Genomic DNA, 16959 nt, shown 5'->3' with positions numbered 1-16959 from the left:
TACCTATCTAGAACACTACTAGACTCTTCATTTCTTTAATTCCCAAGTCTGAGTGAAAATGATATTATTCTGTTATTCATTATTTACCTGATTTCACTTAAATATGATAATTTTGTTATTGGGTTAATAATTTTGTGTTCAATGTATATTCCATTGATTTATATATGACACAACAAAAGAAAAATTTGATAAATGCAGACTTTTTTTTTTTTTTAACTTTTTAGGTGATCGGCCTCCCAATAATGAGGATTTTAGGTCTCGAACCTCTAATTTATAAGTAAAATTCTGATGGAGATAAAATTTATTTCTACCGATTCAACCGTGAGTTAAGTCTATTAATTTCAACTAAATGTCAAAGAGGCAAGCAAACAATGTGATTCCTGCACAAAGCAGAACAGGTGAAAAAAAAAAAGGGAGAAGGCAGGAAACTCAAAAAGAAACAAATGAGCTTTGATTTTTAGATAGGAAATCAGATCAGACATGTGCTGTTACATAGAACATAAGAAGAAAAATTATGAGAAAAATGTCTCCTTGTAACAAACAAATTCAATTTTCACTGAATCAGCAAGTCAAAAGCTTTGCTAAGATATGAATAAAATAACTCAATGATTAATTAAAAACTATTTGGAAACAGTGAAATCAAACATTACATTTTTCTATTTCATGGATCTTGCACTAATCACTATCGAGTAGTCAGAGCGGTCAAGTCAGTAGTCACGTGCATCCAAATTAGCCTTTGTCGCTGCGCAGCATATCGACAAATATCAATATGAGAAATTATTTTTTTTCCTTTTTAATTTAAATTTCTGACACGGTCCAAAAATTTTTTTCCTTTTAATTTAAATTCCTGACACAGTCCAAAATTTTTATTAGGAAAAGGGTTTAATCCCATCCCACTGTATGTAGTCAATATTATGTTATTACGAATAAAAATAATTATAAAGTCAAAATATCAATCCACTCTTTTTAGTCTGGGAATTGGCTACAGTACAAAACAACGGTAACTAGTACTGCCGACCCTGTCGCCCTCTCCATTGTAACTCCATCTTTCAAAATGGTTTTTCCATCTTTTTCATGGGTTAGTTTCGACTGATCCATCAAAATCTATTTCTTCCTCTTTAAGGTCAAAGAACCTCAAACTCTTAACACTAGAATAGCTGAAAAGCTAACAATAAATACCAGACCTTCATGTCTGCTAACTAACAATTCAAAAGAAAAGATCAGTTGCATCTACTCCACTGGAAAGAAATTGAAAGGGACATTTACAAGAAAGTTTTCATTGTATCATACATTTAGAAAGTGGATTTCTATTTACTTTTGATAAGAAAATGAAATGAAAAGATAAAACCAAGTACAAACTCTAAAACTGAACATTTACATTTACAAAAGAAGAGATTGTAACCAATGAAAAAAAATTAATAAACATTCTTTACACAGAAATCAATGGAATGAAATAAAGAGAGGTGCAGCAATGAGAATACAATACTGATGAACCTAAAGCTTTTATGTGCAGAAGGTCTCCCAGTGAGTTGCTTATTCCAACGGCCAATGCAGCTTCTCTCTTGAAATTTTAAGAAGCAGTAGTCTATAGCTTCCTTTTCTCATCATCCTGCAGGTCACAAAAGATCCAAGATAATGTAAGCACAAAATGAAGCATGGGCAAGAAACCCAATCTCCAGGGTAAAATAGGTTTCTCGAGATTAAATTACAGATTATGTATGTTTTCAAGACTCCCCTACTAATTCCACCAAAGGAAGATTTTTTTTTTTCAATTCAAAGTTCAATGAGCTTGAGCTATATAATGAGGGATAGCTTTTTCCTGATCCTGCTCTACCCTAATAATTCCACCAACAGTTGGTGGATGTTCGGTCCAACATTCTCTACAGAGTATGAGGACTAATTAGGCTACAGCTAAATGAAAAGGAAAGAAATACCTGGAACAATGAAATTGATCACATCAATCATAAACCTATTCCTCATCGTGTTGTGAAGCCATGCAGTAAAATACATCTCTATAAGATAATTCAATATACTATCTGAAACAAAATGAATGCAGCAAAACCATGATCCAAGAATTCAGTACCTGCCTTGTCTGGTGCTTTTAGACAAATAAATAGCAGGAACCAGCATGGAACCTGAAATCATCCCTAAATTCACTTTGGGCATAATGTATGATTCAAAAACAACACTGCCTTATTTCCCTTTTCCTCCTAACATCCCACTAGCCTCCTTTTTTGTTTTCCTATCTTCACAAAAGGCATTTGTACAGGATTATAGTTCAGGTGCCAGACTCAGAAGCTACACCCACTTCATTCTCCATAAACAAAGGATAAGGTACCAGACTCAAAGGATAGGGTACCAGACCCCAAGTGGCAAGCCTCTGCTCGACCCATCTGGATGATGGGAGCAAAGACAACAGAGCATCTCCTAGCCATTCCATTCACATTGTACAAATGTATCTTAAACGTATCATTAACATATCAAACATATCTTATTGTTTTGATTAATTAACAAACATATCTTCGAGATTTTGACTTGCACTTGTCAACTTATTGTTTGTCTAAATCAACATTCAAAGCTGAGTTTGATCAAAGTCCAATAAGATGGTCACCACAGAGCCACATCATTCATTTCTCGGGACAAAGGACTAGCCCAAAAATCAATGCTGCAATGAGAAATACAATAGAAATAAAATAACCTATGCAGTGTAATCATAGGCTATGCTTACCGAACTATCCACCATCTTGTCCAAATCATCATCAAAGGTCCCATCACTATCATCTGTAAGACCAAATAGATCATTAGAAATCTTAAGTTCTCAGACTGTTAATATTGGCTCACACATTTTACTTTGCATCTTGTATTGAGGACGCATACCAAATTTACTGGAACATGATAAACAAGACACTAATTAAATCAAAAGTTATAAACATGTAAATCCCTTAACTGGATCACAGGACTAGTAAACAAGGATTGCAAACTTAAATTAAGGAGGTGTTCGATAAAATTAAAAATTAAGAGTAAATTCAGAGCTGAATAATTTTACCATTGAAAAGATTAATGACTATCTAATTGTTGAAATTCAAAAGTTTAAAACTGAAAAATAAGTTATGAATTTAATCATGTTAGTAATGGTAATTATAGTAATAAAGGTCAGAGATGATGGCAGCACAGCATGAATTTTAGGGGTAGCTAACTAACAGCAGCAATAGATAATTAGATATGATGGTAGCAGTGAATGATAGCCATGGGGTACCAATAGAAGTGGTGGTGACAAATGTTGGGATGGTGCAGTAGTTGAAGCAATCGTAGTGGTGGTAGTGAATGGTTTTCATGGTACAAATTGTAGTTGCAGCAATGATCTTGATGGTGATAATAGCAGCATCAGTGGTCATAATCGATGGAGTCTATGATTGTGATGGCAATGGAGTCAATGATGAGAATGGTGGTTATACTGATGGTTACGAAGGTGTAGCAAGTGCAAGTCATGGAAATAGGCGGTGGTGATGAAATTACGGCAATAGACGTGCTGGAGTTTGGTGTGATAACCATGGTGGTATTGTTTATTCATTAACATAGCACAGTAACTACTAACTTCTTTTACTTGACAAGAGTTTTTTTTTTTTTTTTTTTTTTTTTTTTTGGAGATGTTCTTTAAAAGTTAAGTGCAAAAATAAATAAAAGCATCTACACAAGCTTAAAAAATTAAGTGTTCTGATATTTGGTTTCAAGTGCTTAATAAGTGTTATTAAACATTCCATGATTATTTGGGTTTGATATCCAATTAGTCTTACTCTTTTGAGGAAAAAAATATCAAATGAATTATTTTAATATTTGAGCTATAAATAGGATTTACAACCTGAATATAGACAACAGGCATGCCTTTTAAGGAAAAACATGCAAACATGTAGAAAAATTAATTAGTTACTAACACACACCCAGTTTATAAAAGATGATGTACCTGGGCCTTCATCACTTTCTCCACCCAGGAGGAATACATCCAAATCTTGGTCAGCAGATGATAGGGATGATGCTTTAGTTTGCTGGTTTGGTTTTTTCACCTCCTGTTTAGAAGTTACTGTGGCTTTTGGAGGTTCCTCCACTTCATTGCCTTTTACATACTCCACAGAATCCTGTGCAGCCTGCTCCATGTACCGCTTCTCATAGCTAAAACCAATGATAGGGTTTACCGAGTATAGCAACTAAAAGACGCACAAAGAACAGTAACCTAGATAAAAGAGCTCCTAGGAGAAGTCAAAGTACCACATGGTCCAGACAATATAGCGTACATAAGCTGACAATCATTTACATCTCTGATGTATCTAGCAACTTTAACAACATATGATCATTTAGATTAAAGCTCCTGATATAATTTTCAAAATGCCATTTAGAGAACAGCTGTGCTTTAACTATTGATGACTAAATGCTCTCTAAAGTGAAACATCAGTGTGGTTTAAAAAATCATATAATCTTTCCCCCCAGAGGGGTACTGCAAGAAAGGGAGAGTTTAGATACAAAATGGGCAGAAGTGAAATTCTGCATAAGAAATACACTCCTAATTTGACAGGAGATGGACTTGTGAAAGATTAATCATCAACACTAAGTAGGTGCAGCTTTCAGGGCATAAGGAATGTTATTAGATCTAAAATAGGAAACAAAAATAATTTTTTCAGTAAGAACATAGACCTGATCTGGGAAGGAAATCAACTCTTTCTAATTGTCACAGTCTGTCCACTGCCAGTTAGATTGCATAATTGTTGTACACGATTTACTTTAAAATTTTGCTATAGGGATAATTAACCAGATCATTTTCCACTGCAGCAATTTACTGGAACAACTGATATCATTTCTTCCTTTCCTTAAGGCATTATTATCCCCCTCAATTACATTGCTTTGATATTTGTTTGTATAGACGTAAAAGCTTTTTAGCATAATGCATGCTCACCAAAAAAAAAGTACTAGCAAGTACAGTTTGAGCTCTAGAAGTTATGATAAAAAAAAATCATAGACATGAAACACAAGTATTTTATATGCATGTCTAATTACTATCCTTTAAAGCTCTATGTAAGCATGTCTAACTATTATCATCTAAAGCTCTATGAGCAATTGCAGACTTGTACTTTTAAGTAAGTATTAATACGGTGTTAGTACAATGTAAATGGAAAGAAACATTTCGGATTTTGTGCCAAGACTAAGAAAATATGCAGGCTCTATTGGTTGCCTAGGGGACATACTACATATGTGAGATTACAAAAACCGAGTTTCATAGCCACAAGGAAATTTATATTTTAAATTATTAGAAAGAAAAACAGATATTCAATTCAAGAAGTGAGTAAGCAAGTCACTTACAGTGCAACATGACTGTTCACTAGAATAAAATATATCATCCAGAATTTTCTTTCTTTCATACTACGTGGGCACAACTCATATCTAAACTTTGATATTTCCTGCAAGAAAGCATAGAAGAAAATTATAGTTCATATCTTATGAGGAGTTGTGAAACACCTAATGCATAATTTTACTGAGCAGCAAGTTACTGGTTGTGATAATGATCTAAATGAATGTCTGTAATCAAATGTAACTATACCAAATTAATCTGGAGAAACTTTCCAACAAATGATTGATCATAACTCACTGTGTTGTAGAACAAGTCTTTTATTATTTTCCCTTAGTAAGCCTACTACAATGACTGACTGACAGTTATCATTACCTACTATAACTAGAATAATAAATGTAAATAACATGATTCCTTGCATTTCTTCTGTGGTTAAAGCTTTTCCAACTATCAGTAAATTCTCCCTAGGGCTGCATTAATCTTTATCCACAATCTTTCAGGATAATTCTATAACCTTTTGGAGAATTTATAAACAGAATAAACATCTGCTCCTAATTTTATCCAAGTAGAAATCAGCGGGTGAGAGGAAATGTTGGAAAATAGAAAAATATCTGCACATTGTGATAGCATAAGCGTTACATTAGTTTGGAACTTTATTGACTGATATGATCCACTCATTGATGATATAAAAATGTGAAGATAAAGCATAAAAGATAGGTAGAGGCAAAGCAAAAACCTTTTCTGCAGCTCAGCAAAAAGATCAAATATAAATGAAGTAGCTGCCTGTACCCTAAGATACATGCAGTCCACCCTACATACATGCAGTCCACGTCTGTGTTAGCCTCCTTTATTGAAAACAAAAAAAGAAAAATAAAATAAAATAAAATTTAGTTTTGCTCAATCCCACATCGGGGAGAAGAGCACGTGAGGGTGGTGGATTGGTTATAAAAAGAAGCCAAGGTTTAGGTTTCTAAACACACCAAAAACAGTTGAATGTATTTTATATTAGGGATTTAAAGCAAGTGGTATCAGAACCTAGTTGTTAGGCGGAGCTTTTAGTGTTAAAATAATTTCTTGTAATTTAAATTATAAGTATGCACTGTGGTTGCGGCTTAGTCTGATCTTCCACGTCAGAAATACTGTTGTTAGAAATTATTTTATTTTAAAAGCAGGTGGAGTTTTGGAAGTCTTGAAGTGGGTGGAGCTTTGCTTTGGTGTGCTTGAGTACCAGTGGTGAAGGTCCTGACGATAATTATTGAAGTTATTCTGGTACGAAAGTTATGATAATATATCGTGCACGTAACTTCTGTCTAGAAGGCTGGATTTTAAGTGGAACCGCTTGTGACCCCTCCGCCCAACTAGGATTTTACGTGAAATGGTAATACTGTCCAGGAGATCATTGTGGTCTTTCCTGGGTATTGCCGAATCGGTTTACTTCACTAATTATTGTGTTCACTGTTAGAAGCACAAGTAAGCACGTCGGCTATGAGATGTGAGATTGAGAAATTTGACGGGAGAATGAATTTTGCACTGTGGCAAGTGCAAGTCAAAGATGTGTTGATTCAGTCTGGACTGCATAAGGTTTTGCAGGGTAAACCAGTCAGCAGAAAGAATTCAGGAAAAGACAGTGGCAGTGGAGACTCAGAAAAATCCAAGATTAGCAATGAAGAATGGGAGGAGCTGGATATCAAAGCGGCAAGTCAAATTCGCATGTGTCTAGCAAAAAATGTTCTTGTTAATGTGCTTGGATTGTCCACGACAAAGGAGTGGTGGGAGAAACTGGAAGAATTGTACAAGGAAAAAATATATCCAACAGGTTATATTTGAAGGAGTAATTTCATACGTTGAAAATGGCGGAAGGTACAAAGCTGTCAGATCACCTGAGTGTTCTTAACGGCATCGTCTCTGAATTGGATACTCTTGGAGTGCAAACCGAAGATGAAGATAAAGCTCTCCGACTCATCCTGTCACTTCCTTCGACATATGAGCACGTGAAACCTGTTCTGAAATATGGTGGTAAGGAAGTGATGTATGCGGATGTGGTTATTAAGCTCATTACTGAGGAGAGAAGATTGAATGAAATGGAAAATAAATCATATGAGGATTCAGCTTTATCTGTCGGTACCAGGAAAAAGAATAAAAGCTCCGGAAGGAGGAAGGTTGTCTGCTGGGGTTGTGGTCAAACTGGACACTTGAGGAATGATTGCCCGAACGGTGGAGCTGATTCGACTAGAAGCTCTAACGTTGTTGCTGCCAATGTGATCTCCTGTGGCGAAGGAGATGATGTGTTCTCTCTGTAATTGAGAGATGTGTGTCCTCATGGCATGATTGTTACCCGTTAAGATGCTATGGAAGAGGACGGATTATTGATAGCTGGTCCACGGAAATGCGCATGGCATTGGTTGACAGTTGATGTAAAGTGTGTGGTGGAAAAATTATGTCGATGGCTAATGAACTCTCGGAAAAGTCAACAGGAGGGTTGCACCATAAACTATTAGCAGGATCCGACATGGCAGATGGAAAATTTTTGGAGTCGGTAAAGTGGTTCCAAGTGGCGATACTCTTTTATGGTGGAGTATGATAATTCTTGACGTTAAGAATTATAATTGTCGATAGCAGACAATATTGTGTTTTTTTTTTTTTAATTTTATTTTCAAGGTGGAGATTGTTAGCCTCCTTTGTTGAAAACAAAAAAAGAAAAAAAAAATATAAAATTTAGTTTTGCTCAATCCCACATCAGGGAGAAGAGCATGTGAGGGTGGTGGATTGGCTATAAAAAGAAGTCAAGATTTAGGTTTCTAAACACACCAAAAACACCTGAATGTATTTTATTTTAGGGATTTAGAGCAAGTTTTTTAGAGTCCCTTGGAGTATAAAATATTTGGAGTGTTTTGAAGGTGTCGGGTAGAAAAATATTTTGTAATTGTGGTTGTAACAATTTGCCGTATAGTGAATATTTTTCTTGGTTGTCGTTTGGCAACGGCCGTGGTTTTTTCTCCACTTGGGGAGTTTTTCCACGCTAAATTATAGTGTTATTTATTCTCTTTAATTTCTCAGTCATTATTTTATTTTCTCATTTGTTCCTGCTTGAAGTCGGTCCCAAGGGCGGAAAAATAGCGATTTTCCCAACAAGCACCCTCAAAACACCCCAAATATTTTATACTCCAAGGGACTCCAAAAGACTTGCTCTAAATTCCTAATATAAAACACATTCAAGTGTTTTTGGTGTGTTTAAAAACCTAAATCTTGACTTCTTTTTATAGCCAATCCATCACCCTCACATGCTCTTCTCCCTGATGTGGGATTGAGCAAAACTAAATTTTATATTTTTTTTTCTTTTTTTGTTTTCAACAAAAGAGGCTAACAATCTCCACCTTGAAAATAAAATTAAAAAAAAAAAACACAATATTGTCTGCTATCGACAATTATAATTCTTATCGTCAAGAATTATCATACTCCATCATAAAAGAGTATCACCACTTGGAACCACTTTATCGACTCAAAGAATTTTCCAACGGCCATGTCGGATCCCGCTAATAGTTTATGGTACAACCCTCCTGTTGACTTTTCCGAGAGTTCATTAGCCATCGACATAATTTTTCCACCACACACTTTGCATCAACTGTCAATTAATGCAGTGCGCATTTCCGTGGACCAGCTACCAATAATTCGTCCTCTTCCATGGCATCTCAACGGGTAGCAATCATGCCATGAGGATACACATCTCTCAATTACAGAGAGAACACATCATCTCCTTTGCCACAGTAGTCACATTGGCAGCAACAACGTTAGAACTTCTAGCCGAATCAGCTCCACCGTTTGGGCAATCCTTCCTCACGTGTCCAGTTTGACCACAACCCCAACAGACAACCTTCCTCTTTCCGGAGCTTTTATTATTTTTCCTGGTACCGACGGATAAAGCTGAATCCTCATATGATTTATTTTCCATTTCATTCAGTCTTCTCTCCTCAGTAATGAGCTCACTAACCACATCCGCATACACCACTTCCTTACTACCATATTTCAGAATAGGTTTCATGTGCTCATATGTCGAAGAAAGTGACAGGATGAGTCGGAGAGCTTTATCTTCATCTTCGGTTTGCACTCCAAGAGTTTCCAATTCAAAGATGATGCCGTTAAGAACACTCACGTGATCTGACAGCTTTATACCTTCCGCCATTTTCAACGTATGAAATTGCTCCTTCAAATATAACCTGTTGAATATATTTTTTCTCTAGTACAATTCTTCCAGTTTCTCCCACAACTCATTTGTCGTGGACAATCCAAGCACATTAGCAAGAACATTTTTTGCTAGACACATGCGAATTTGACTTGCCGCTTTGATATCCAGCTCCTCCCATTCTTCATCGGTAATCTTGGATTTTTCTGAGTCTCCACTACCACTGTCTTTTCCTGAATTCTTTCCGCTGACTGGTTTACCCTGCAAAACCTTATGCAGTCCAGACTGAATCAACACGTCTTTGACTTGCACTTGCCACAGTGCAAAATTCATTCTCCCGTCAAATTTTTCAATCTCATATCTCATAGCCGACGTGCTTACTTGTGCTTATAACAGTGAACCCAATAATTAGTGAAGTAAACCGATTCGGCAATACCCAGGAAAGACCACAATGATCTCCTAGACAGTATTACCATTCCACGTAAAATCCCAGTTGAGCGGAGGGGTCACAAGCGGTCCCACTTAAAATCCGGCCTTCTAAACAGAAGTTATGTGCACGGTATATTATTAGAACTTTCGTACCAGAATAACTTCAATAATTATCATCAGGACCGTCACCACCGGTACTCAAGCACACCAAAGCAAAGCTCCACCCACTTCAAAACTTCCAAAACTCCACCTGCTTTTAAAATAAAATAATTTCTAACAACAGTATTTCTGATGTGGAAGATCAGACTAAGCCGCAATCACAGTGCATACTTATAATTTAAATTACAATAAATTATTTTAACACTAAAAGCTCCGCCTAACAACTAGGCTGATACCACTTGTTGGGAAAATCGCTATTTTCCCGCCCTTCGGACCGGCTTTAAGCAAGAACAAATAAGAAAATAAAATAATGAATGAGAAATTAAAGAGAATAAATAACACAATAATTTAACGTGGAAAAATTTCCCAAGTGGAGAAAAAACCACGGCCGTTGACAAACGACAACCAAGAAAAATATTCACTATGCGGCAAATTGTTACAACCACAATTACAAAATATTTTTCTACCTAACACCCTTAAAACACCCCAAATATCTTATACTCCAAGGGACTCTAAAAGACTTGCTCTAAATCCCTAATATAGAACACATTCAAGTGTTTTTGGTGTGTTTAGAAACCTAAACCTTGGCTTCTTTTTATAGCCAATCCACCACCCTCACATGCTCTTCTCCCCGATGTGGGATTGAGCAAAACTAAATTTTATATTTTTTTTTTTCTTTTTTTGTTTTCAACAAAGGAGGCTAACATAATGCACCTGATCCACTAGAGACAAAATGCAAAAACATGAAAGACTATATTCTCTTTAGATTTATTTATCTCTCCCTGCCTTAAATCTTGCAATGGGATTTGATTAGTTTCTTAAACAGATATGGAGTCACTTCATTAGCTAAGAGAGCTGACAGCAAAAGTCATTATTCTACTAATCCCACTTTAATACCACATTATAGCCAAGGTTACTCACTGAAAAAGGCAGCAAGACTGCAACATGATGTTGCAATTGAACGAGATGACAAGACTATTAACTAATGGAAGGTAAAATTATGGGAAACTAAAATATCATTTCCAAGAAGATTAGTTATCACGAGCAAATGGGTTGACAAAGGTGGATCATATCAACCATTACATAAAAAGATAAATACAACGCAGTTCTTGTTAAAGCACGTCAAAGTTTCATTCATTATGCACCCAATCACTTCTTTCATATCTATGTTTTGCTACTTTAACAATTCAATAGTTACATGTCAATATTTAATTCATAAATTCAATTGCAGCCATGAGTTACAACATTAGCAATTCGTGTAACGAGAAAGGAAGCAACCTTGACAGTTGATAACACGAGTTTGGCATGCTTTTCTTGCCACTCAGTAAGATCCTGTCTCACATTTGACACCGTGGGCACATCAGATATCTCCGAATCATCTATACATAAAACAAATATCCAATTTACATAACCAAATGCTTAACACTGTACAAAATGATGCAAATTACATTGATTACATGATGTGTATTGAGAACAGCACACACAAGCCTTGATTAACACGAAAAAACCAAAATTGAGAACAATAAAACAAAGTTCTTGCATTTTTAACTCCCAATTCCTTTTAATTTTCCACACTTTCTCAGCAACCATACAAACAAATAAATAAATGAATTAATTCAAGTAGTTTACCTGGTAATGGAAAATCTTGAAATGTGCTCAAAGTAATTTCTTTCACAAACTCTCTTAACTCCTCCGTTATACCGAATCTCTCGAGTTCCTTCTCCTTTTCCTCCTGCTGCGCCTCTGCTGTAGAGTCCGTGCGCGGGAGATGACCAGATGGCGTGATCCCTTCGGCTAAGGACTTTATCTGATCAGCTCGCTTGATGGCTTCAATCTTGATCTGGTCGGCTCGTTTCGAAGCCTCGGCAGCTATCTCCTTGGAACGCTTAGCCGTCTCCGATACGATGTCGGATAGCTTCGAGGAACCAATAGTAATCTCTTGAGAGCGTTTAGAGGCCTCAGCGGCAATCTCCTTAGAGCGTTTAGCCGTTTCCAAAACGATGTCGGAGAACTTGGAAGAGCCGATAGTGAGCTGCTGGGATCGCTTGGCGGCTTCCTTGGTCAGCTCTTGAGAACGCTTCGCGGCTTCCTCGGCGAAGCTTCGAGCTTTATTCCAGAAGTCCATGATTGAAGCTGAATTTCTCTGCCTCAATGCGATATTTAGAATTCTTCTCGTTCTGGCTTTTTTCCTGGTAATGTAACGAGTGCAGAAGACGAGGAAGGAGGGAAGTTTTTTTTGGCGAAAGGAGGCACGGGTTTGATATGTACACGTGGCGAGGTTTGACGAAGTGGGATTTAGGAGAGACGATCCTCTATTCTGGTTGTTGGCTTTGTTTTACACGATCCGTTTTGTTTGTTTCTAACTTTGAATGACCTGTCGTTGAACTAATTGTCGTTCGGTCGATCTTCGAACACGTTATTAAGAAAATGGTATGTAGTACGGCGTCGTTCAATTAAACAAAAAAAAGACAAAAAAAAAAAAGAAGAAAAACAATCCATCGAACAATGCGTTTTTTATTCTAGAATTTATCACTATGACTCACTTCCAATTTCCAAAGACTTGGACATTATCCTCTTGTTATGTTAAAAAATAACTTATCCTCTTGTCCTTAAACAATTTATTTTAAAAAAAATTAATTTTATTTATCTCTAAATTATATATTTTTTGTTTTATAGCTTGTTTTAAAATATTTGTGGCATTTGTGATTTCAAAAGTAATAAATTCATTTTTTTATGTTTATCTTTTGTATATAATTAATAATTATTATTTTAATTTAATGATTTTTTTTAGAGAATTATTAAATTAAGAATAGTATAGTCAAATACTCAATAATTTATTATAACTTAGACAAATTAATGACTTTCTTAAAGAACGTAAAATTTCAAAAATAACAAGAATTATAGATTAAAGGTAATATATCTAAACCGAAAATTAAATATATGTTCTTTTAATCGCTATCAGTGCCATGTCCTTCTATTTAAAAGATTATTTCCTTTAAAAAATGCATCTCACCCACAATAAATCAAAATCCCTTATAATAAATAAATATTATGAATATCATAATTTAAAAAATCAATTATATTTTACCAAAAATTAATAAAAACGAAAATTTACAGCGATTAATTTAGTACTTGAACAATGCAACAGATCCGATCTTGATAAATAATTTCTGAAAACTTATCATCATTTGCAAGTTGAAACCCGATTTGTTACAGACCAACATATCAGGAATCTCTTACACGAATTTTCTTTACTTAGAATAGTATTATTTTTACTCTATTACAATTTCTAAAAATTTTAAATTCCCACCAAAGCACTCAGAAAAAAAGGAAGAAACTGCTCAAAACTTGAGCCCATAGTCTCCCGAGAAAGCATCTTTCTTGCAATATTAAAATCAAAAATCATAGAATTTTTTTTTTAAAAGAAAGAATAAAGAATCATAGTACGCCAATTCTTTCTTTATAATATATACATTACACGTGGACTTGGTCTCTATTAGGCCACATGGCACAAGGGTAACAGAAGAACTACACTCTAGACTAATCAAAGTTGCATCTAATATTTTTACCTGAAGGAGGAGGAGGTGGAAGATGGAGATGACTTTCCAATTTGATTTCTTTGTATTTCAATTTCAAAAGCTCGTTGCCCATGTCGAAGTCTAATCTAAACCTATATTGCACAAACAGAGCAAAGCTTTCTTGTAGTTCTGCCCTCTATAGGAAAATCCTCGACTATTGTTTGAATTTGAGAAGTCTACTTCTTCGTCAACTCTGCACTTCGTGAAACACGGGAACGTTCAAACTGTAGTCCAGCTGCTTCTCGCTTATAAGGTTCATAATTTCACTTTCTTTTTCTTTTTTTGTTTCTGGGTATTGTTATTTTTTCTTTTCCTTTTTCTTTTTTATTGTACTATGGGTTTTGTTCTGGCTTGAATTTGTGATAATATATATATATATTTTTTTTTTTTGCATAAAACATTTATCAAGTTTTATTGTTGATTTCTGCTGTTGATGTATGATTGTATGTTGTTTAATTAGAGGATTCTGATATTTGACTTGTGGTTTTGTGTTTTGGGGATTTTCTTCAGGTTTTGAGTTGTAGAGGTTTGTTTAAAATGTTAGTTCCAAGGATGAATTCGAAAAGGCAGAGGCGTTCAAACGTTAGGCTAGGGGAAATAGGGGATATTCCTGCGGCTTTTGCATGTAGGTTTTCTCAGAAAACCAAAGAAAATTTAGGGCGTAAGAGTTCTGAAAGTGATGTGCTGAACCCTAATGATACCCAACAAAGTCACATATATGGGTTTGCAATGCAAACTTCTCCTGAGTTTGTAGTTTTGGGCCCTGGCGTCTCTTCAAGGATATCAGCCGATTTGCAGCAGAACAGGGAGAATAAGAATCCAAACTCTTCAAAATCAGCTTTTGAATTAGTGAGTTCAGATATGACCAAGCTGAAACTGAATTTTGGCACCATAACCAGAAAATGTAGGGTTATGAAGCGTCGGGGTCATAGCACTAAAAGGACTAATAATGTTTTTGGCAGTGCTTGGAGTTCTAAACTTAGCCCTCAATTTAGTAATGAAGATAGAAAAGACTGCAGTGTAAAGGAGTTTGTAAGTTTTACTTCAGATGAATGCAATGACTATTACAATGACAGTGTCTTTAAGGACTTGTCGGATCATGAAACACCAGCTACAAGTAAAGAGGGTTGTGAGTTTGAGATGGATGAACCTGCTTATGATATGAGACTAAGCAGGAACTACAATGAGTTTTGCCTAGAGGATGCTTGTAATGAAGGGAATAATGCATCTCCTGTATCTGGTCCTGTGTGGGATGAGATGAAGTCCGATGGTGGTGATGTAAATGCCGTCACAAGATGGTTAGAGGAGCAAGGATTTGGTAAATATGCTAGTTTATTCGAAATGCATGAAGTGGATGAGGAAGCTTTGCCACTGCTTACTCTTGAAGATCTCAAAGAGATTGGTGTGTCAGCTGTTGGTCCTAGAAGAAAGCTCTACAATTCAATACAGCAATTAAGAAAAGGAGGTGTTACTGCTTGTCAACTTATTCAAATGAGATTGTAGGTAATGTTTCATCTTGGAATTGCCTAAACTTTTGTGCAGAAAAGTATCGTAAGTGTATATGCAACTCTTTTTTGGGACTCCTAACATGATGTGTATTCTGTATATAGTGTCTACTGTTATGTTTGAAAGAATGGAACAGCCTACTCATAACTATCTGCTAGAATTCCAGAAGAATTTAGTATTGGACAATGAATTTTAATTTTAAGAATCGTTGGAAGGGCTAGCGGCTTGGGCTACTGAATAGGGATAGTCAATCTTCCTCAATCCTCACTCAACCCTTTTAACCCATCAATATCTATAGGATGCGGGACTCAAACTCGAGACTCTTCACTTCTTGTACCCTTAAAAGGATAGAGGGAGATCTGCCCAGCTACACCTAATTAGACTTTGATGAATTATATCAGTATGTGCAAGCTTTCATCAGAATTTCAGAATCCATAAACATTAGCGATATCAAACATAAACCAAATATTGGATAAACTTGCTCCCTTTTGTAGTAGTTTGACTCTTATTCAGTTTATAGTTACAAGTTGTTTGGGCTGTTTTACTCAGAGAAGTTCATTCATACTTGGAATATAGTGGCGCAAAAGGATCCATGGAATAGATGACAACTAGTTTATGATTGAGCTTTAGGCTACTTGACATGCAAAAGCTTTGAGTCCATTTCTGAAATATGCTTACTAGAATCTCTTACTTCGAGTCCATTTCGCATGTAAAATTCTAGTACCAAATACCAATAATATGCAGTTGGACTCCAGATAATTTAAAATTTCCTTTCCTTCTAGCTCTGAAGTTGTAATTAAGGGTACTTGTTTTTTAAGTCCTAGTGGATAAGAAACCCATATACCCTTTACTACTTTGGATTCTATACTGAAAGGCAATATGAATCCAAGGCTATAATTCTGCATCTCTTCCCATTCTGATTCCAAAAAAGTCTGTTATTGCAGATTCTGCAATGAGCAAGTAAGAGTTTGCACTTAAAAACTTAAGAATATATAGAGTTCATAACAAACGAAACTGTGCTAAGTTGAGAACTGATTTTCCAAAAAGCATCCTTTCAAATATTGTTAGAAACTATGGCTTCAAGCTTTTATAATTAGAATATGTAAGATTTAAATAATTTTTAATAGTTTTTACAAAATCAATACACTCAGCCTAATAATTCATTCTTTATTGGGCCAAGGGTCCATAACCCACATGATTGAATATTCATCATCTTCATCCTGTTAAGAGTTTGGTGAACACACATGTTCTGATAATTAGCAAAAAAAATGAAATATTTTTTTTTAAAATAATTAACATATTTTATTAATGTTGGTCATGTAAAATAATATCTTTCTAATTCCAAATGCCATGTCAATGTTATTAAAGAAAGCTTTTAAATTTCCTCCTCGACGCATAATTATGAAATAATCAATCACCTCCTTTGTTATTGAATGGTGTTGATAGGAGTTATAATCTAGAACAAGTACTAGTTGTATGGTTAGGAATAGGTCCACATCTTCCCCTCCAGTCCCGCATGTGCAGACATATATTAATTTAAATATTAAAAAAAAAACTCTCTGGTCATGATCGTGAATCATGATTGAGGTTTGTCCCTGATTTTATCGTTAATAATTTGATGAGGACGATGTTTCCAGGTTCATAAATCAGGCATAATGCTTACATGGGTACAACCTGTTTTTATATACCTCCTCCAGTTAAATGCTTGTCTGTTTTAGACTTTTAATAGTGATTGCTGTTGATAGCTTCTAAGATAAACGATGATATTTGAT

At 35.4% G+C, this 16959-nt stretch overlaps 2 protein-coding genes across 2 annotated transcripts; one reads left to right on the top strand and one right to left on the bottom strand.

Annotated features, from left to right (window-relative positions):
• Positions 1-1355: 1355 nt before the first annotated feature.
• On the bottom strand, positions 1356-12271 carry LOC105640673 (uncharacterized). The gene is made up of 6 exons (XM_012225048.4): positions 11733-12271; positions 11382-11482; positions 5350-5447; positions 3962-4167; positions 2729-2781; positions 1356-1609 (listed from the first exon to the last, which is right to left on the bottom strand). Exons 1-6 carry the CDS (start codon positions 12226-12228, stop codon positions 1586-1588), a joined length of 978 nt encoding a protein of 325 aa, XP_012080438.1. The 5' UTR covers positions 12229-12271; the 3' UTR covers positions 1356-1585.
• Positions 12272-13602: 1331 nt separating this feature from the next.
• Positions 13603-15337, top strand: LOC105640672 (uncharacterized). The gene is made up of 2 exons (XM_012225047.4): positions 13603-13934; positions 14192-15337. The coding sequence occupies exon 2, from the start codon at positions 14219-14221 to the stop codon at positions 15182-15184; it is 966 nt and encodes a 321-aa protein (XP_012080437.1). The 5' UTR covers positions 13603-13934; positions 14192-14218; the 3' UTR covers positions 15185-15337.
• Positions 15338-16959: the final 1622 nt, after the last annotated feature.

This window comes from Jatropha curcas, chromosome 10 (genome assembly GCF_041381405.1).
Source record: "Jatropha curcas cultivar XTBG-Jc1 chromosome 10, XTBG_Jcur_1.0, whole genome shotgun sequence".
Taxonomy (NCBI): Eukaryota; Viridiplantae; Streptophyta; class Magnoliopsida; order Malpighiales; family Euphorbiaceae; genus Jatropha; species Jatropha curcas.
Note: the sequence above shows the minus strand (reverse complement) of the source record. Positions and strands in the feature narration are given on the sequence as shown.